Source organism: Ascaphus truei, chromosome 1, assembly GCF_040206685.1.
Source record: "Ascaphus truei isolate aAscTru1 chromosome 1, aAscTru1.hap1, whole genome shotgun sequence".
NCBI lineage: Eukaryota > Metazoa > Chordata > Amphibia > Anura > Ascaphidae > Ascaphus > Ascaphus truei.
This window is the reverse complement of record NC_134483.1, coordinates 457,695,609-457,718,357: the sequence shown is the minus strand read 5'-3', so window position 1 is coordinate 457,718,357 and position 22,749 is coordinate 457,695,609. Positions and strand designations below refer to the sequence as shown.

Genomic DNA, 22,749 nt, shown 5'->3' with positions numbered 1-22,749 from the left:
TTCGGGAACTCCTTAAGGGTTCACGGTAGCTCCCCAAGGGGTTCGACCCAAAACATATGTAATAGAGGATCTCAGGCAGTGTAGTGGGTTCCTGAGCACGTGTGGAGACGGCGCACTTAATAAGGCCCCAAACTGCCCCTTGGTGGTAAAGCTGTCAATCACAGCAAGAGCTTCCAAAGGCACTCCCCACAATGCTTTGCATCCACAGCAGCAAGGCATTGTGGGGTGTGACTTTGGAAGCTGCCTCAGTAAGTGACAGCTGTACCCACACATGCTGTCTGCACACAGAGGTGCAGTTTGGGGCTTTATTAAGCGTGTGTTCCCCCTCACAAGCTAAGGATACTATACTACCTGGGATCAGTCAAACTGTTTTGTTGGCAATAGTTCGATTTAGTAGGCAATAATATTTATTAATTAGGGGTTCACGGAACAAATATTTTATAGCAGGTGTTGCACAATGTAAAAAAGGTTGTCTTTAACAAAAAACATGAATCGTTCGGATGCCGAGGCCAAAGGCTATATTTTATTAGCCAGCCATAGCAATACTAGGTGTTTTATTCAATTATTATTCAATATGGTCCAGTGCAACCGGTCGCGATTGAATGAATAATGCCATTCCCGTCCTGTCCGGACCTCCTTTTGACTAACGGCCCAAGTTCTAAAAGTACCAGGTATTGTTGCACTTACAGCAGTAAGCCTGGCATTCAGGAATGAGCATTGAGCATTTCTCATATAGACGTGTGTACCCCAGTGTGCAGCAGTAACCCTCTCGCCGTGTGGCTGTGTTTGTAGGATATGACCAGAGATCAGATTGCGGCTGAGAAAGTGTCACTCCAGAAAGCTTTGCTTTATTATGAAAGCGTTCATGGCAGGCCGGTATGTATCCTTTCCACAATCTCCATGCTAGAAGCTGTATGTGCTGTGTGTTTTTCACTGACCTTTTCTCTTAAAATGTTATAAACTTCTTCTACTTGTTACTCCTCTTTTTTTTTAATGGAAAACCTGCTCTATAGTGAATATGGATACGTGCCAGAAGGAGCTAAAATCAATGAATTGAGCAGTTTTTGTAAATTGCCAGGTTTTTCATGGGTCCGCTTAATTTTACTCTGACATAATTAGGGATTCCGGTCTTCTGTGTCTTATTTATTTTTTCCGGAAAATCGATGTTTTCTTTCTTTTGTTTTCTAGTGTTTTCATTTTATTTAAAAATCAGTTTATCGGTGTTAACAATGAAAATAAATAAATAGACGACACGCATGTGACGTTGGTGTTCATCGGTGCCCTTTAGTTTTAGTTCCCATACTCCTTTGTGATGCTTTTGTCTCTTACCTATGGACGCGCTGCCACGAGAGGTGGAATTTAATAGTAAATGATGCTGCATTTCCCGGGGTTTATCGGTCTTAACAGAAAGTGCAAGATGCTCATTCAGTGGTGGTTTTTCAGTGTTTTTCGGTTAAAACCTAAAACCGCAATCCCATTATATTATAGTGTCTCCTGTGTTGAATGAATACATGCATTCCTGTGCAATTTTCCACCCAAAATTATTACTCATTTCTCAAATTGTCATGATCAGTTATCAGAGGAACTGATGCCGTATTTATTTCGATTTTTGTTGGAGCAAGTCCTGCAATATTATTTTTCCTTTTGTTTAAAGCAGCAATTTCCAGTTTTGAATATTGTTATTTTTAAACACCCCCCCCCCCCCTCTCTTATTTTTACCCGGACCGGGAAATGGGGCCCCCAGAGTTGAAATGCCCTCTTTCCACTGGTTTCTGAGATGCTTACCGTTGAAGGTAGCGCCAGCACTGTCCTCTCCAGGGGAAACAAAATGGAGGTTTAAATCTCCTGCGTCACAGCGGCCAATTGGAAGTCACAACGTCATCCATTCCGGCTTCCTATTGGCCAGCTTGATGCAGGGGATTTAACCAGTCATGGGGACTGGCACTCCCGGAGACGCATGACGCAGTGACTACCTCAAAGGGCTTGGTTTTTTTTCCAGGTCAGATTGCGTCCTGCGTTCCTATGGATCCCTCCGCTTCCGCCACAATAGCTGCCGCGGTCACATGACCGCACTGTGCCTGAGGGGTCGTGGCACTCTGGCACCACGACCCCTCTGGGACTCGAAGGGTTAAAGATCAGGAAGTACTGGCGTTACCTTTACCGGTAAATATCTCGGAAACCAGAGGTTCCCCCGGAGCTGACAATAACACGGCTCTGCTTTAAGGTCCCATTGCTTCATGGTGGGTTCTGGTGGGAGGGCGGGCTACTCCTTTTAGACATTTCAGAAAAAGCCCTCTTTCTATCTTTGGTCCTTTACTGTTGGTTCTACAAAGCAAAGATTCAATCCTTTGTGGTCCAAATAAAAAGTCCTTTTCTTAATGTTGTCTTGACTTTATTTTTTCATTCTGATCTTTTACTTCATTGGGAATTTCTATATCATTATATATATTTGTATATTTCAATATTATTCATTTTTTTGTGTTCCAAGGTTTAGAGAGTTCACTTTAATTAAACTGTAACTTTTGTTTTTATTTCTCTCTCTAGCTTTTATTAAAATGGCTTTAATCCTCTTTCTTTCTTGGTACTAGGACTGGGTGGAAAAGTTCTGGCGGCTTCAGAGTCATTTTATTTAATTCAACCAAGACTAAAAGAAAGGCCCAAAGATCATAGCAGCGTATAAGCTTATTGGTGCAGGAATCCATTATATATCCTAAGCATTTACTTCCTGCAGGAGGCAGCTTTGCGATCTCAATATAGATATAATTTCCATACAAATGTTACTAGGGGATTTATTCTGTAATCCTATTGTGGCAAAGAAGATGAAAATCCCATTACTTCATTGGAAGCTATTGGGATTCTAACATTTGGTTTTCTCCCTCTGCCCCATTAGCAGTAAAACAAAAAATAACATGGAACAATTGTATGTTGACTGTGTGGGATAAGACTTGTGACAGACCAGGGATTCTCACATTCTTCCATATTGCTGCCCAGTTGAATGTTAATGATTTGCAGGTCCACCATACTGACACTTACAGTAGATCTGGTCATTAATATGTTTATTATACATGAACTATGTTTCAACATGATTAGAAATGCAACTGGAAATCAGCCCTCTGTGGTGCTGGGAAATGCACAGACTGCAGGAGAGGGCTGTTTGGTGTTAATTGGGAAAGGCTTGGGTGACCACCATTAATGTTTTCAGGACTACGGTTTTGAGAACCATTGAGTTTGTACCATTTCATTATGTTTGCATATTACATCAGCACCGATGTAACCATTTGTATGATGTATGTAGTCACCATGTTTACGTTGCCGTGGGTTCGCCTATAGACGCACAGAAAACTATTTACTTTCTTTCCGTCTGCGCAGACTTGGTTTATCAAACTTGTGAAGAAGAAAGGGGGGGAATGCCATACAGATGTAATGCGGGACATTGTTCCCCCAGATAACACAACATATCCTGTTATCACACGGTATCCATAGGATTCAGTGGTGTAGAATATGTCCGTGTATACCACCATAATGATATAGAGAGGACAATGAAGCCTAATGCATCTCCCCTAATGTTGAACCTGCCTCATTCTATTAGAGTGTGCATCTTCTTCGCTTCACCACGGCCTCCCACTATTTTCACTCTAAAAATTGCTGAGAGACATATTCAGGGAAAAAGAAGGGGGAAATATCCCAATACTTGGATATGGCTAATTTTTTACAATAACGTTTTCATCCATTAATCTCATCTTATGTGATGCTGCATCCTTGTCCCTTGGCAATGACCATCGGTCAGATGTTACAATACGTGCTAGTAAATAAACAAAACCTCATAATACACGGGCTGGTTTTGCTGCCGGATGTGACTGCTGCTTTAACGTCATATTTTTCCACTTGGCTTTCAGGTGACAAAGAACGAGAGACAAGTGATGAAGCCGATGTATGACAGATACAGGCTGGTCAAGCAGATTCTCTATCGGGCAAACACCATCCCAGTCATTGTAAGTGATGTGCTTCCACGTTGCATGTCTTTTGTTGATGGAGGTTGTGAAAGCCGTTTTGTTTTCCTTCCCAAATTAGTTTTTGGAACATTAAAAAAAAATATTCTTCAATTTCAATGCATTATCATTGTGATGTCATTGACTACAATAAAGCTTTGTTGCAAGTGGGTGATTCTGTACGTTAAACACTTTCAATGCGTGGTCATGCGTGCCATCTGACCAATCGTGGCTCATAATTCTTCCCTACTGTACATATATAGCACTGTGACCTATTTACCAGTAAAGTATATGGATGAGTAAAGTGTATGTATGTATCTTGCTGTCTCTCAATAAATATACAGCCGGTCCTCTCTTATCCGATGTAATGTGTCCTGCAAAACGCAGTCGGATAACGAACCGTCGGGTTGGGGGTTAATCGGCGGCGGTTACCATCGGATAAGCGAGTCCGACGTCGAATAGTGCGTCCAACGGACTGCATGAAGCGGCATCGGATAATGCATTCACCGGAAAGCGGGCCGCTGGATACGGAGGACCACCTGTATATAAAATGTCAGTGTAGTAAAGCATTCCTAATATGTCGAGACCAGTGTGGCACAGAGGTAAGGGTTTGCACAACATCGAAAAAGAAATCCAGCACACTTGGGATTTTCTTAAACGTGCGTTTATTGAAGTGTTCGACGTTTCTGTCAAGATACAGAACAAGTGAGACAAGCAACCATTTGATAGCCCCATAACAAGAAACGGCACGAAGAGCCAAGAGACAAGTGGCCTGTGACACTGATTAAGTGCATAAAAATAAAATCATTAAATGCCCGTGTCTGATTGTTATAAATACTGAGACTAGAACAAAAAGATATTGTACAGACACAGCTAGAACGGTGAAATAGCATGCACAATCATAGCAATACATAATAGAGGGAGAAGACCCCTCCAAATTGCTGGCATCCCATCTGATCAGCAGGAGCCCTGGTCCACGGAGGGGAATGTATACAGTAATAGAGAAGGGTACACGCACACAATAATATATGGTGCTGATGGGGGGGGGGGGGGGTACTTATCTGCCGGTGCACTGGGTCCAGGGAGGTCCAGACATCCCAGGGTATGTAAGTGAAGAGAAGCCTCTCCTTGGTAAAGGCAGCTGTATACTGCCGAAACGTTGGATTTCCTTGTGGCACATTAAATTATTTGCATAAGTCAGTGTGCCTACTTCCCTTCTCTCCACGGAGCGGAATGCCATAAATAGGTGTGAGGTACCCATGTACGACCGAAACATCAATCACTTCAATAAACTCACGTATAGGAACATTACAAATGTGCTGGGCTTCCTGTTTGATTTTATATACTGTAGATAGATAGCACTGATCGTGTATACAGCATTGTACGTTACATTTGATGGGAATAGGGGGTCTCTTTACTGGAGATCTTCATCTCTCAGGGAGATTACGGGATTTTATCCCTCGGTGTCCACAGTCACACGAGTAGCAGACACTGGGATGAATCGGGTTCACCTTCTTCTGAGTCAGTTCTGTGATCACTCATCTACTCCTTCAGCACAGCGGGACCAAAGCAGCGCGGGCTGTGCGTCGTCGTCTTTCCTTTTTATTTTTCCTTTTTTTTAAGCATATTTTGTGTTTGTTCTGTACACTTTTGTGTACATTTGCATGGACCCTGTTATGTCACACAGGGGTATTTATTCGATGCACCAATTGTGAGGCGCTGATGAGATTAACCTGTGACAAGCATTGGATATCATTGTGTACAGGTTGTGGCCAACGTCAGTCCTCATGGGCCACCAACAGGTCAGGTTTTCAGGATATCCCTGCTTCAGGACAGGTGGTTCAGTGAACAACCGAGCCACCTGTGCTGAAGCAGGGATATCATTAAAACCTGACCTGTTGGTGGCCCTTGAGGACTGGACTTGGCCAACACAGACTTGGAGGATAACACATTCTATGCACATTCTATGCACATTCTAATGCTGTAGCAGTATAAGGCTGTGCTTATAGTGCCGGCAACGGTCGCTGGAAAAATCAAATTGAGATGACTTCCAGCGATCTCGACCAAGCCGTCACTTTGCGCTGACTATAAGCGCACGCGACGGCGGCAGTGCATTTGTTTGACGTCGCGGTCGCTGTCACTATAAGCGCAGCCTAAAGCTCTTAAAGGGGAAATGCTACTCGGCAGGCAAAACATTTTTGTAATAAGTTTCCTTACATGTAATCATGTTTTGAAATGAAAAGCCTAACTTATTGTTTTTTTGTGAAAAAAATGAACGTTTATTTATTTATTTTTGGCAGGTTCCATGTATTCCTTATCTGATTTGTTGATTATTGTTCCTACCCTTTATCTCTTTGCCTACTGATGGCAGCATAGCTAGTTTGACCACATCAACAAGAATGTGGAATAATTTGCCTGCATATAGACATGTTTACAAACAGTCTTATCAATGGAAACATAAACAATCCAATCTCTAAAACATTTGATTGCTCTGGGGACTTTAAAAGTTTAAACAGTAATTTATAAAAAATGTAAACCATTTCTGATTTTTTTATTTTTTTAATTTAAAGATGATCACATACGTTAAACCAAGCAAGCATGCAACTGTCCAATAGTTCATCTTGATGTTGGACTGCCCTTGTAAGGACATTTTGTTTTTCTGTTTACCCTATGAATCATATTGTGCAATACATGGAATTTCCCAGCTGACCGTTTCCTAGAATTATGTAAAGTAGACATTTGTACAATTTGACTGTTTTTGGTCAGCAGCCAGACTCTGAATTCATCCACATACAGTACATCCATAGTGATTACAGACAGGCATTGCATATCTGCTAATAAATCATGTGTTTGCCAATTTCTAGGCATGGAAAGAAGAGCATACTAGGGAGAGACAGGTGGACACGCTGCCTCTCTGTGCTACAGTAATGAGAGAGAAAGTCTAACTGTTGTCTTTGTAGAACAGAACGCAATCCATTGCTGCCCACCCAGTTTTCTTTGTAATGTACATGAACTATCCCCCATCTATAATATTTACAGTGCCATGTTTGCATTCCCATTAGGCAACAGAGGGCTTAACATAGGGGCGGCACCTCCAGTCCTCAAGGGCCATCAGGTTTTCAGGATATCCCTGCTTCAGCACAGGTGGCGCTCGTAGACTGAGCCACTGACTGAGCTACCTGCGCTGAAGCAGGGACATCCTAAAAACCTGACCTGGTGGTGGCCCTTGATGGCCGGAGTGGCCCACCCTTGGCTTCACCGGTATTTTGACAGAGATAAGCAGTCGAAGCAAAGACTTGTAGATGACCATTTAGAGCTGTCTTGGGAACCCACATAATATCTCATCGTAGACTCAACCATACAGTATATCTCCATTGCTTGCTTTCTTACTTGCCTGAGCCTGCATACAAGTCTTGGGCTAGGACAGAATATGATAGCTTATTAAATGATTTGACAGGTATCTTTTTTTACTGCTTTTAGGTGATGGAGTTACTATTATCTGCATTCCTTAAAACGTACACGCCTGTCTAGTTGGTCTAGGAAAACCCTTTTTCTTCTACAAATCACTACACATTTTTGTTGTTTTCATCTAAGTCACAAAGTTTAATAATGATCGTCCAGAATTTTTTTCCCTTGGAATAATGTCAACTATTTCATGTTTTCATGTTTCTCTTAAAAATAGCCACCATTGTCCATTGATTCCCACAATGGCCACTGTTACTTAATAGCACTGCAGTAATCTGTCATCCGTTTGGTATGAGCGACAGTATTAATTTTCCCCAAGTGAAATGAAAGTGGAATACATTGTAATGCAGAACATTTGCTGCTGTTGTTCCCGGCTTGCTTTTAGGCTGAAATGAAACATTCCTCCCTGTCTGAAATGAATACAAACAATAGTTGAAAGGCTGATAAGGGGCTAATTTTATTTATTATATATATATAATAAATAAAGTGGAACTCCCTTCCCTTCTGATCCCGATTTGCATTCTGTGAACACAATCTCCCCTTGAAAAGGAGCATTTATACCATGATATTTATACCAGGTGTAAGAATATTGCTCCTTTCCTTGTTACCCGCTTCATCCGAACTTTACATCGCTATACCATTACAAATACTGTGTGGTAACATGATATTTTAAGTGGAAATGCGGTGTATTTGGTGAAGCGAGTCACTTCATTTTGTACTGTTTATTTGTAGTTACCCAACTCCCAAAGGGAGCGATTTCTCCTCGTCTTCCATTCACAAACTACATGTAGCCAAGTGTCAGTGTTTTGGCCATGAATTATGTGTAGTGATACTCCTGAGAAAACTAACCCTGTAACTGAATTGCAGTGAATACACTGACCTGTATGCATTATGAGATGAATGGTTTGTAGAATGTCCCGCAGACACTGTTCAGTGTCCCTAGCCCATCATGTTTAGTACCAACCATTTAATACACGACTCATACAACGTGTTGCAACTCTAAAACTCCAAATATATCCTAGGGCATAAAAGGACTTGTTTGTTGCTCCGTACTGAGGTATTTGGGTTTTCAGAGCTGCAACATATGTAAAGTGGGTTATGTAAACTCAATTCTAACTCCTTTTTTTAAATGTATTGCTAATGGAAATTATATTAGGGCATAATGTGTGTTCTCATCTGAACTGAATAAAAAAAGAAATACAATTCGGATTATATGAGTAATAAAATGTTTGTGTTAGATCTAGAAGTGTTAGATTTAGCCGATTTGTATTTATTCATGGTATCAATAAGGGAGTCTTTACACCGCTGTTTTATAAAAGCCAGCATCGTCATCTTCTGCTTTTGAGTGGCTTCTAAGTGTTCTGCCTGGCTAGCTGTTTTGCCAGTGCTGATTGGCGGCATAGAAGCAATAGTTGCTAAGGTGAGCTTGGGGTGGTGAAATAGAGAGGGCTTCACAGTGTAACAACATACCTGTTAACACCTATCACAGGGATCCCCCTCAAGCAAGCGGAGAAGCCCTTTGCTGCAGCCAATAATCGAGGGTGAAACAGCATCCTTCTTCAAGGAGGTAAAGGTGAAAGACTTCCGCTGCTAATTACAATAACTGCTAAATCTGCATCAAAATCACACCAAATAATCAAACCGTATACTGATTGTGTTCCTGTACTCTGTGCATTGATTCATTGCAGTGCTTACCAGAAATCAGTAGCTGTCTGAGTAGCTGTGTACAAGCCTCCAAACTTGCACATAACCCCTCGCTCTGATTGTTTCTGCTTTTATATGTGCACATTGCTGGAGAACCTTGACAGCTTGTCCCCTTCTATTCCTGTTCCTTTGCTTTCTCCTGGCTGAAATTGCGTGTTCATCTTGTTTGCTACGGTATATGAAGATGATTAAACCTTTGGGAATTCTGGTAATCTTTTTACTGTCTGCAGAGACAAACTGCATTCTCTGCGGGCGGTGGTATATTTTCTTGTTTGGATGTTTCTCATTTAGCCGTCCATACCACCAGTGAAGATGGGACTTTCCGAGTTAAAAAGTTCAATATATCAATTCATATTTAAAAATATTAATGCATTTATAGCTTTTAACTGTTATCCCTGCACTGTGTTATCCCTGCACTGCTTAACTCCAAAGACTTCATATTTACAAAGCGGTGCTGAACCATAAGGCTGAGTCCCTGCTGGCTCTGAGCGCGCTCATGCTTGGAGAGCGCTCCAAGCATGAGCGCCGGGTGTCCTGCTTGTACGCGCGCGGGAGAGCAGGGGGCATTGCGGGTAGTTGAGCGCGCGGGTAAGTATAATTTTTTTGTTTGCCTAAGCGGCGAACACGGGTGAGCGTGTGTGCCCACACACGGGTGCCGCACGCTCTGCGCAAGCGTCGACTTACATATATCTATATATGTAAGTAACCGCCGCAAGCGCCGCCCGCTCAGCTCCAGCGAGGACTCCGGCTATCACCCCTTACATTCCATTCATTTACTAAGCTAAGCCATGAAACATATTATGGCCATTTACGAGAAAGCTATAAGGCATCATTTGGTAAAACTAGTTCTTAATTCCCTCTTCACTGAGGGTTTAGAGGTGCAATCCCACATAGTCGGACAGTTTAATTTCTATGGGGCCTTTGAATGGGGAAACTGTTTGTCAATTAAGTGTTTTCTTTACCCTTGTCCTTATTAGAGAACTATTAAAGTTAAAGCGGATGGGGAGGGGGAACTCTGGCTGTAGAAGCACTTGCTGAAGACACAGTGACATCCCACAGAAGGAAATGAAACCTCCCAAGTCTAACTTGAAAAAATAATTAAAAATACTTATACAGTAGATGTCAGATTTGGGTTTAAAAAAAAGTATCGGTAACCCAGATGAGCCCCTTAAACATGTTACTGGAATGATTTCACTTTAGTTTGTTAAACTGTTATTTGGCTGGGTGAACCTTAGTCGCCAACCCATTTTGCACATGATGTGGTAGAAGCCTGCGTGAGAAACTATTTTCCAATTCTGTGCACAATGCAAATGAAATATCATCGGATTTGGCTGCTCTAATCACACTCTCTGACCTAAAACCCTGCTCCAACTTTTCTCAGAGTGCTGTTTTTACCGTTTGCTTGTATTTCCCCTTCAAGGCCTTCTCCCTCACCATGCCGGTTACATGTCACCAAAGTGCCTTTCTCCTTTTGCTAGGCACTTAATGACCCCTCCCCCCCCCCCCTGCTTGTTCTAAAGAAGTGCTTTATCAGTTCATTGACAATACCATTCAGAAGAAGGCTTTAAATCCCTGCTCCGCTTCCTAAAGTTGCGGCCCATGATCCATGCATTATACAAGAGTTGTATACCTCCAAAAGTAGAATGGTGATTAACAGCTTAATGGTTTTATTCTACTATAATATCTATCAATGTTTCAATCCTTTTAGGGGACCTTTCTCAAGATACAAAACATGAAGAGTTAGCGTCCTTAAATATACACACATCACCATCTAAAAAAACCTTTGTGTGTATATATATATAGAGAGAGAGAGATCTAGAGAGAGAGATATCTAGAGAGAGAGAGAGATCTAGAGAGAGAGAGAGATCTAGAGATATCTATTAGTAAGTAGGGACTTACAATTCAAATGTATAAGTATCAGTGGCTTGATGGTTCGTAGGGCCCGTTCAATCGCCGGTTGAGACGCTGGGAGTAGGATGTTCCTCGGACTACATGTCCTGCGCGCTGGGACCAGCTGTGTGTCGGTGGTAGTTCCGTACTTCTGGGTTTGCGTCTCAGACGTGCAGGAGCCGTGCGTGTCTGCGATGGGATCGGTTAGATATTGCGTCAGGTACTGAACCTCATCAATTGTGTTTTCGACCACTACACGTTTCACACGTGCTTCATCAGGCTTTTGATCAGTACCTACCGCAACATCTAACCGATCCCATCGCAGACACGCAAGGCTCCTGCACGTCTGAGACGCAAACCCGGAAGTACGAACTACCGCCGACACACAGCTGGTCCCAGTGCGCAGGACATGTAGTCCGAGGAACATCCTACTCCCAGCGTCTCAACCGGCGATTGAACGGGCCCTACGAACCCTCAATCCACTGATACTTATACATTTGAATTGTAAATCTCTACTTACTACTTTTATATTTGTACAATTTACTTACCCCCACTGCGCTCTGTGTTCCTTTTCTTCTTGTCATAACCACGGAGTCATCCTTCGGTGGAGTCTGTAGGAGCTGGGAGGACTCCCACACACCGTAGCTGCAAGGAGGATACGGTGTTACCATTTACTACATAGCAACTAGAAGCACGAGAGCGGATCAAACTCTTTTTGATACTGATGCAGCGGCCGTTTTTTGAACCCATCACAGCGCCGATTTTGAGTTCTCTGCTGTTCCCCACGCAGCATGAACGCGGCCAATCGCACCAGGCACCCGCGCTTATCGCGGATGTTTTGTTTGAATTTCATGGATTCTGTTTCTTTGTTTGCAATAAAATGAATGAATTGTAATGTGTACAGTGCTGTGCTACTGTGCTACTGTGTCAATTTTATGTTTGTAAAAGCCAGAACACTAAAATTCATTTTTCTGCACTCGCCGCGCTCGCATCTTAGCGCGGGAAGGCTGGAATTCATCCCGCGGTTTCAAATCGGGATTCCGATGTACATGACGCGTGAAGTGTTCGAATAACGTCCGCTGCATCAGTAGATACATACACGCACGCAAGTCCTTTGGGTGAGGCACCACAAGTGTATAAAATAACTGTTTGCAATGCCACTGTATGAATGGCCTCCTCCCCACTCCGTTTCTTGTGCGTTTTCAAATAACATCAATAATACAGTACATTGTGTAACCTCCCCTGATCCTCGCTACCGACAGTAAATATATGCAGTAGACGACTGTTTTCTCTACCCCTTTGCTGGGCATTTCAGCCTGTAGCCGCTTCAACGACGCAGCTCAAAAGATACATTTTCCCAGTTCTTCATTGAACCCACTTTATTTGGGGAATGCTTGACGCCATCCTTTCATACTACCACATTTTCATCGGGATGGTTCACGCATCAGCTTAAATCAGAGTAGATCCACTAGACAGAGGATTATTAATAGCCGGTTCTGCTGGGGTTGGTCATTTGTTTAACCTGGCCTGGTCACGGCTCTGCTCTGTTCAGTACGGTGTATTTCAGAAACATTCTTTTTAAACCCATAGCATCATTCTTTTCCGCCTGCAGCTGCATTCCTTCTGTAACAGAGAGAGTTCGGCCCTGCATGAAAGCACGTTTGTGGTTGTAAATGCCAATGGGCATGGCTTCCTTTATATTAATTTATCATTGAAATGAAGACTTGGAAAAAGATTTAAAAAAAAAAAAAACACTAATAAAATGCGGTATACATTGTTCCTCATACAGTACATTACTTTTCATGTATTGAGAAAGGTCCACAGGCAAAAAAGACAGGAAAATTGGGATACTTGTGATATAATAATTGAGAACTCCACTTTCAAATTGCTTTGCAAATCTGAACAATGAGAAGCTGTCCTTTCCAAACTCATAACCCCAGAGGCCACAATGTCTACAGCGCTTGCAAAAAAAAAGGGAAGGAGAGAGACGCCCCAGGCTTCTAATGACTCAATTATCATTTCATACATCAAGCCGCCATCTTGCGACTCGAGCTTGTGAAGTTTCAGCTCCGAGCATCTCCTCTTCACATACGCATGCGCACAATAGATCTGAATAGCCTTTTGGCTCCAGAATGACCTGCAACGCACCGCGGTCCAGGAAATTTGGTCACGGCCATATCGCCGCAACCAAATCTCCGCCGGCATTTTGCCGCCAGTGATCCTCTGCCGACAGCCGCTTCGACACTAAGGTAAATCAGTAACCTTAGCCCTTACCCTGAAACCCCCTTAATCTTAACCCCTAATACTAACGCTACCCCCTACCCTAATAACCTTAACCCTTTACCCTAAAACCCTTAAAGTTAACCCTCTACCCTAACCCCTAAAGTACCTTATTTCAAAACGGGGAGCAGCTGCGGCAGAAGATCCCCCTCCGGCCAAACGCCAGCAGGGACTTGGTCACGGCGAGACGGCCACGACCAAATGACCCATTCCGATACACACTGGCCCTCCTCTCCGCGAAGAGGTTAACCGAGCCAGGTCTGTAGGATATAACAAGAATGAGACTTGGTTTTAGAGGCAGCGGGGTTATGTTGTAGAAAGGACTTCCCTATCACAGATGTGTATATTATTTATGAGATTTAAAAGTATAAAAAAAGACTCTCATTTTTGACAAAACCATGTCCACCAGATGTTTTACAGGGTCTTATTTACATTAGATAACCTGTGCAATTAATCAGATTGTGTAGTATTTTATTAAACTAGGCAACTGATCAATTCATCAATACACCCTAATTTCCCAATATATAGGTATTAGAATGCTACCTCAAGCCTAACGAGGAGCTGTAGCTATTATTGTACAATTCCTCTGCACTTTATTATTTAGAGGGGTAGGTCTGAGGCTATAACATTGATTTGCAGGTGCTAGATATATAGTTCTTCCTCTAAACGTCTTTGGGATTTTGGAATATCGCTCTTTGTATGATTTACACGTTCTATGTATTGAATTGTAGGACTAAATGTGAAACGTTTGCACCTAAGGAATTCTGACCTGTGCCTTTACCTCTGTTTTACTAGCGATGTGCTGGTTGTATTTTGGTGCCCTGGACTAATCTGTTTTGAAATAGGCTTGGTTTATTCTGTTGCTTCTCCCAAGACCTTCACATTGATCACATTCAGTCTGCCGATTCAACTATCTTGGCGTGTCAATGTTTAAGCCGCCCTATAGTTTCCTCTGCTTTCTTTCCATCTGCGGGATATGTAGGAAGAAGAAGAGGGATCGGAAGATGACAGCAATGTAAAGACCGATTTCACCGTTACCGTAAAGCCAGGTTTCAGTGTACGTAGCTTCTTGGATCAGCTGGAGGATGACGCAGATGGGTTTGTCTCACCAGTGGACGACAAGACACCTTCAAAGAGCAGCCAGGATTTGGGACTCGGCAACCTTCATTCTGCATCAGTGTATGTCAGGTTTGTCTACAGATCTATGGTGTCCCGTCTGCTTTAACCTTTAAATGTTTTTTTCCCAAGGTGCTAGCTTTGTGGCAAAGTGATACCTCTTGGGGCATAGTGACCTGACCAGTGTGGGAGGGCTGCAGCATTTCTCAGAGAAGGGAGGGAGCAGGGTTTTTGCTTGGGGGCTGGGCAGGGGAGGTGAGAATGGGTGATGTGAGGGGGGGGGTGAGATTGGGTGATGGGAGGGGGGATAGAGGCTGAAGAGGGTTGCAACAATCTTGGAATTTGTTGAAGAAGAGCATTACGATTTGTATTACTCACCATAGGCCTGTATGAATGCAGATATGTTATTTATAAATTATTTGACCATTACGTCATTTTCTTTCTACATTTCTCTCCAAGTACGCACCAATTTGCACCATTTCATATTCTAATTCATATAAAAACGCTTGGGAGGGCGATCCGTTCCCAGAATTTTTATATGAAATAGAATATGAAATGGTGCAAATTGGTGCATACTTGGAGAGAAATTTAGGGGGAAAATTACGTAACAGTCAGATCATTAATAAATAACACACCTCCCCGCCGACTTTTCTCGAACGCGTCTCACCTTTCACCATTGTGACCAGTATTTTTGGAGAAGCCACCTGGCAACCCTAGTGGTGCTGCTTGGACACTTACATAAAAGTTGTGGCAGTGTAGGGATCAATATTTCAAGATACTAAAGAAAGGAGAAAGAAGGACATCGGGTGACATTCGGTAACGGGGGGTTAAATTGTTGTATGTTTTGTTCCTTAATTTTTCAGACCAGAACTTGTAGTGCAGCTACAGGAAGCGAGGGAAGACAAAAAGAGGATCCGAAAAAAACTCAGAGACTTTGAGGATAATTTTTTTAGGCAGAATGGAAGGTGAGTGAATGCTTTGCACGTCAATATATGCAAAACATTTAGGTGATTTGTCAACACCTTTTCTTTGTTAAAGCAGCAGCATTGAATATATTGGACAATCACCGGGCCTAAGGTTTTTCCCAATAGAGATGTTTCATTCTAATTAAATGTCATTGTGCCGCTTCCATTATTCCATGTAATGTACAATGTACATATGTCAGGCTCTGTTTCATCACTGTCACCTTGTTGTGTTCAGAGGTTGGCTGTCTTACCAAGAATTGGTATCGGTCCCAAAACACTGCTTTTTGCAGCAGCCTTTTAACAATCATGTCCAGGAAACAGTACTAAAACTCACCTGTGTTTTATGAACAGTGCTCTGTCCTATATCCTAATTCACAATAAAATATGGTAAAAACACATTTTTTTTTTAAAGCTGGGTAGATTCCGACCTATAGTGTGAGGCCCCATGACCCAGGTAAGAACCTCCGATCATACAGCACTTTATCAGGTTGGCCTATTTGGAGGCCACCATACTGATTTAACTGCCATTGACGTCAGTAGCAGTTAATGCTGTATCGTCTTGCGATTGCCCGTATAGGAGATTAGTGAATCCTGGTGAGTGTGGATTTACAACTCTATTTTTCTTTGTTTACAACTCTAGCACACATCAATGTATCTGTCACTGAGAAGAGCACATTCTCATATTACATTGAATACCATGCATCATATTTGGAGGTGCTCATGCTACCCTTCATTCAGTTATTCATATGTTCACTGCTGGTGAACATGTCCTGGGAAATAGCTAAAGACTTTTAAGTGATGGGTGTGAAGCACATCAATGCTAATATTTGTTTTTGTGGATGGTTTTTATGAAGGTGTGTTTTTTTGGGGGGGGGATTTTTTTGTTTTGTTTTTTTTGTAAACTTTGCGTTCCGGGAGAGATTTCTACTCTCTCCCTTACGAAAATGCTTCCTTCAATTAGTATTTCTGTATCAATTGCGCAAATTCTCGGAGAAATTATCATTTTGGTATATTCTGAATCTGCAGAACCTCGCTACACGCACAACCTCGCATGCCTCTCACTTTGCTTTCACCAGCTTCTTCATAGCAGGCGTTTCTTTATTTCTGTAATAGAGATGGGGCTGGAGCGCATTACATGGGAAGGTGGCAGTGGCTTTTCTGAGATCTGCATAAAAATAATAACTGCAATAATCGTGTTATACGTCTGATTTGTCAAATAGTGTAACTCCCTGGCCAGCTAAGAAATGCTGTCACGTTGTCATGAGATGGTTTTCTTTTTCTAAGTTTGTTGGTTTTGTATTTTCATGTACATCCACTTTAGGAGTGGAGCAGTCCTGTTAATGCTACAGTTTTAGGGCATACACTTGGTTCATCTGTTGGCCTCATGTCTCTTCTTTCCCCTTAGAACTGTTCTAAAAGAAGACCGCCCTCCCATGGCGGAGGAATATAGTGAGTATAAGCAGATGAAGGCAAAGCTCCGGCTGCTGGAGGTCCTAATCAGTAAGCGAGATACTTCAAAGACCATGTAATGTGGAGAGACATTTCCTGAACCAGAACAGCTTATATCCCAAGACTTCAGTACATTGAGTGACTGAGCAGACCGCGTCGAGTTCTCAACGGGGGAACTGCCACTTGGTCCAGACTCTTGGTGAACCATAGAGCGTCCATCTGGACTGGATGCTTCAGAGAAGAGAAACAAGGCAGTTTGCTCATAGTGCATAAAGAGACCTAATGGCTTGAATAGTAGGGCTGCAATCTTTAATCTTGTTGGAATATCTGATACTAACACGAGGCATTAGCTTCTCAGTTATTTTTTTTTTTTAACGGCTGCATCACGGGACACTCCAGATCCAAGGTACGACGACTACAGTGAGGGGGTTTTGCAAATGTGAATCAGGCAAATTTATTTAGAGTTTCTTAAACTGGGTAGCCTTTGTCCTGTTCTAATCCTTTTTGCAGGATTATTTTTTACTACATTGTTATTCACTGCATGGATTATTGGATTATGGCCAGCATCCTTACTTGCTCAAATTGGCCAGTGGTGTCCCTGCCCATAATATAGCAATCACACAGATCGCAGTTTTGCTGCTATGAAGATTTTTTTCTCAACCCACTATGGATGTAGATTGAGTAGGTGTCCATCCAGATGGGGGTTACACCTCATACTGTCCAGTATGCCTCGTTCAAAACAAGATGAAATGAAGCATGTGGCTCTGCATTCAAGTTGTGTTACGGAGATACATATCGAGGACAGCGTATTGCCTGACGTCAGCACTACGCGGGTCTCCCGTCAGGGGCAGAGAGTTTTGCTTTTGCAGACTGCGACATGTCGGGTGTTGACCCCGACCCTCCAAAAGGCCAGACATGTCAACAGCCGTGATATCTGGCAGGACAACTTCAATATTGGCCCAATTTGGAGCCAGATCTCCAAGATGTAATCGGCACAATCAAGGAACCGATTGCCATTAGGGGCTCGAGCTGGTTGGAGAATGAGTTGTCACTGTTTCACCAGGCTGTAGAATTTGCATAGCTATCTGAAGAACAGTTGTTTCATGAAATTATATTGTTTTTAGATCTTTGTCATCACATATTGATTAATCAATCTTTCTGTTAATAGATTATCCTATGATTCAGTTCTTTTATGTCTTTGGGTTTAAATGTGTGCAAGTTTTATCTCCCTCCTCCCCCCCACTCCCACACTTTTCTGCAGCGTGCACTATCCTTTTTTTTTATAATATGACTGTATTAGTGTGCTTCTCCACTAGAATTAGTCACATTTTATTATCCAGGTACCTGTGTGAGCCTTGAAAACAGAATCTTGTGGATTCATTCTCTTGTCCCTTTGCATTTCATGGTATATTACCAAATCCCTGTGCCTCACTTTACCCACTGGTAACGGAGTATAGAGAACATTATTATTCCCTTCTCTCTTTGCAACAGGAGGGCAACCTCCTAGAGTGTGCATATTAACAGTCTACCCAAAAAATGGCTGCTTTAAAGCTGCAGTTTAAGCTGCCGTTAAAAGTGATTAGCTAAATTGCAGATTGATCCATTCTCCTGTAATTGATCACTTTGCTTGGGGTTATTTAATTTAGTTATTGCTGCAAAACAGTACCCACAATACAAAGTTCTGTGGGGAAGATCATGTGACCAGGCAGTTACTAGATACAATTGGTGCACTGCTAGAGAGAGGACAGGGCTCAAGAACCAGAGCCTGTCTCAGAAGGGGTAGGGGATGTGACTTTATAAATGGTTGCTATAGAAACAAATATCCTTGCTACATTAGAATACATTAAAAATGTAATTAAAAATTGTTTTAAAAAAAACTGCAAGTATTTTCTCATAGTACAGAACTGATTTTTTTTTTTTTTTTTTAAACACATGTAAGATATTGCTGCAGCTTTAAATGTCTCAGGGGTCGTGCTTTGAAAGCTGTCATGCAGCAGATGTGCTGTACTGCAACAGACATTGGCACTCCGGTTCTCGCACAATATTGTGTAACCGCTGGCGCAATTGACCGTTCCACTAAAACAAATTGAGCTGCGGGTAACAACATAGCGTAATTTAGCAAAAACTGGAGCAGTAACGACTACTACATCTGTAAGCTTAAAAGGATCCATGTTAAAGTGGAGAGAAGCAAAAAGTAACGCATTATGAGTGCTCATTGGCATGGCATTACCCAGAGTGCATCACATAAAACAGGAACCCCTGAAAGTGCAGTGTGATTATGCAGTAAAGCAGGTTTGTGGGCTTTGCAATTAAAAGTTTCTTTATAAATACATTTTCCAGTTATTCCATACAGTGGGAGCAACTGATGTGTATAGGAGAGTGACACTTACTTTTCAAGTGTGTAATACTGTAGAAGTCGACAAAGGCCATAGTTCTGTATAAGGTGGGTGAATATGATGGCTCCATGAGAGCAGCGTCCTCGGAATGAGTTTGAGTTGAGACGCATGCAGGGCCCACGCCATCTCCAAATACCATCATATATCGCAGATACAATCTTGCCGAGTACTCTAATTCATGCAGAATCAAAAGAGCTCCCAGGTCTACTGGTGACTTGCTAGCAGCACAAAGTGTATAGAGCAGGGGTGCCAAACTTCGTCCTCAAGGACCACCAACAAACCAGGTGTTATGGATACCCCCGCTTCAGCACAGGTGGCTCAATCAGTGATTGAGCCACCTGTGCTAAAGCAGGGATACCCATAACACCTGGCCTGTTGGTGGCCCTTGAGGACGGAGTTTGACACCCCTGGAATAGAGCCAAAGAAGCCACGTTAAGCATGTTCATGTGCAATGAAACATAAGTGAGTGTGCCCGAGATGTGGGAATGAATGTATGATGAAGGTGTCTGATTCTACACACGCTGGACTAATCTAGTCATGCTCTGGGGGAAATACATTTCACCAGATGTACCCAAGTAAGACAAAAATGCTAATCTATTTCACTGGCTGCATTTTTTGGGGCCCTAGGACTGCACTAATTTTGCATTGATATTTAGACCCTGTATGTTTTCTGAAATATAGGAAAGATAGAACTGGCGGATGCAATGAAACCCGAGGTATTTCAGGGATTTGAACCCCATGTCCCAATTTGTAAATCTGGATTTTCTGGCGTATTCTTCATAAATGTTCCGTTTTTGGATTATCTTCGAAGACCTAGCATATCACGATGAGCAGCACAGGCTAAATAGCCAGGTGCCGTTTAAGAAGCTCGTTTTTTTTGTTTTTAAGTAACTTACCGAAGTTTGCATTTGAGAAATCTCATCTGTTTAGGGTTTTATTATGCTACTTTTAGTAAAAGTGTTTTATTTACCCTGTTAGGAGCTACATAGCTTTTCCTGTGAAAAGTCAACTTCCAAAGCATAGATTTGTTTTAATTAAAAAAAAAAAAAAAAATAAGATTATACATACTGTATGTTTTGGCGTTACTGTCATCTTTATTACATTTTTAAAATGTGGCAAATTATTACATGTCTGAAATGTTTCACTTTGCCAAAACCACTTGTAGCAACAAATACATTCTGTGTTAACATCATTGTCATACAGGATAATATGAAATCACGGGCTGATTAAGGCGCTTAAAATATGTTTTAATCTCCAGTCTTGGGGAAAAATAAATATATATATATTTTTTCTTATGGCAGCGACGTTCTCCATGCTGAAAGAAAGCAGTAAGTGCAGTGCAGTGCAGTCAGCGGGTCTCCATGGTAACGGCTGGCAGTGCCTGTGGCGAGGCCCAGGCTCACGCAGATCCTGAGCTAGCTTTACACAGAGCCTCATGTAACCTGTTCACTGTAGACGCACTTAAGCATCGTACCACAGCTTTGCTGAGAATGGAACATATTATCCCCAATTTGCCATCGTTACATGCATCCCTCCGCTGTTGTCACATTTGAAACAGGGCTACGTTTTAAGGCACCTTGTGTTCCATCAAACGAAATGAGCCAGAAGTCATTTTTCATTAAACGTCATTTTATTTTTAATTTTTTTTAAAACACTTTTTTATTGATTTAAGGTCCTTTGGTGTTGCCATTTCTGCATATGGTCATGGTTTAGCATTGTTCTGTAAATATGATCCAAACCCTCTTCACATGCTCGGTGGGGACGTTTCTAGTACATTTGCCGAGGAGCAGGAATCCTTGGTTTGTTGGACCATTTTTCCAGCCATTATACTTTGATAAATAAGTCTCGAGTGTCCTTTTGCAAAAGCTGAATTCACATTTACTGGCCTAGAGTTTGAACCATACATGCTTTTACTGTGCTATTCAAGCTGAGAGCACTACTCATTCTGTGCTTAAGTGCTGTGTGATTGGGGGGGAAGGGAGGTTGAAGTTATATCTCGTGATTTATTGGAAGACTATAAATTTTAAGCTTTTAATTGAAATTGTAGCCATTATTTTCTTGAGCTCCCATATTTGTAGATATTCAAACACTACGACAACTTTTTTTGTTTTGCTGGGGAAAGTGTTCTGTGTTTTTGCTGCAGGGTTTCGTCATCATTTTATAGTCCCCAGACATGCAGCCAAAATTCAGTGTTGGATTATAGATCGCAGAAAAGAAATTGATACCAATAAAAGAGGGCTAGAAATTGAAAAGAAAAATAAGTGCCGTGCCCCATAACAGTGTGACTACACTGTGTAATAATGCAAGGAAAACAAGAATAGGAGGCAGGACGTGCTGCCGTTTCATCAGCAACTGTTCGGCTTCACTGTAGGACAGCTCACAACTTACTGTACAGGTCAGACATGCAGAATAGATTTGTCAATGTCACAGAAATCACAACAAAATACAGTAAGGTGTTTTGTGACCTGTGTCCTATTGTGTGATCCAGCATTTTGCATCATACCATGAAAGAACTAAGGAAGTGGTTTTATAATTGAGAACCTGATCGAATTTCTTGTGGTACACAAGGTGACTTCTCCAAAAACACTAGTTGCTGTGGTTAAAGGAGCAACGTGCTCGAGACACACACACCCCAACACACCCCTCTCCTTGGCCCCAACCTGCAGCTTCTGCCATCTCCTCCTGATTGACTGCATTACGAAGCAGCAGCCAATCAAGATGGAGGAATCTGCCCAGCCCCCTAGCTCAGGGAAATCCTGCGGCCCCCCAGCCGGTCAGGTCACTTCATCCAGAGTGGTAATACCAGACACAGACATGTCCAGTATTACCTCTAATTTTTTTATTGGACAGAGTGTCTTAAGTACAGGACTGTCCAGTTCCATACTGGACACAAAAGAAAACTGGATGCCTATAGGGAGACTGGGGGAATCGTGTCAGGTAGTGGTTTCTTCACTACATGTATATACAGCTCACCATTTTTTGTGCCGGACAATCATGCAGGTACATTGCATTGTAGATGCAAGTGATTTTGGTTAGGGGTGCTTTTAGCCCTGCACCCCCTTGCCGCTCGCACCTCCCCCTACCTTGTATCAAGCGTTAACTGACGCAGCGGGGTTGCAACCCACGCGTCGCCCGAAGCCGTCTGAATCAAGGTGTGTGAGTTACAGAGGTCTAGTGTGGTCCCCCGGCATTTAATTTAAATGCTTTTGGGATCAGCGAAGAACCTCTGTAACCACCGCACCCCCTCTTCCCCCCCCCAAAAAAAAATCTTGCGCCCCCCGGTTTAAATTAACATAATCACTGTTTTAGACAGAGCTGTTAGAAATAGTAGCATATTTAATTATTTGCATACAACCAATAATGGACAGAAATGTATACGGGTATGTGTACAGCTAGAGGATTTATGGAGAGTAGTTTGAAAATACATGATTTTTGCACTTATTACACCCCTTGCTTTTTTTTAAGCAAATTAAAGGATTGATGAAACTTTTTTCT

The 22,749-nt window shown here is 42.2% G+C and overlaps 1 protein-coding gene across 11 annotated transcripts in view; it reads left to right on the top strand.

Moving 5' to 3' along the window:
* The window catches only part of FAM13A (family with sequence similarity 13 member A), a 229,449-nt gene extending 208,559 nt beyond the window's left edge, over positions 1-20,890 (top strand). For 4 of the 11 annotated variants that reach the window (XM_075565797.1, XM_075565806.1, XM_075565762.1 and 1 more), the window contains 6 exons: positions 793-876; positions 3,897-3,992; positions 8,944-9,027; positions 14,311-14,516; positions 15,308-15,409; positions 16,815-20,890. In XM_075565797.1, the coding sequence (XP_075421912.1) occupies positions 793-876; positions 3,897-3,992; positions 8,944-9,027; positions 14,311-14,516; positions 15,308-15,409; positions 16,815-16,938 (696 nt within the window). In that variant the 3' untranslated portion in view covers positions 16,939-20,890. The remainder of the gene's footprint in view (positions 1-792; positions 877-3,896; positions 3,993-8,943; positions 9,028-14,310; positions 14,517-15,307; positions 15,410-16,814) is intronic. The other 7 variants (XM_075565737.1, XM_075565745.1, XM_075565753.1 and 4 more) reach the window with 7 other exon arrangements.
* The last annotated feature ends 1,859 nt before the right edge of the window (positions 20,891-22,749 follow it).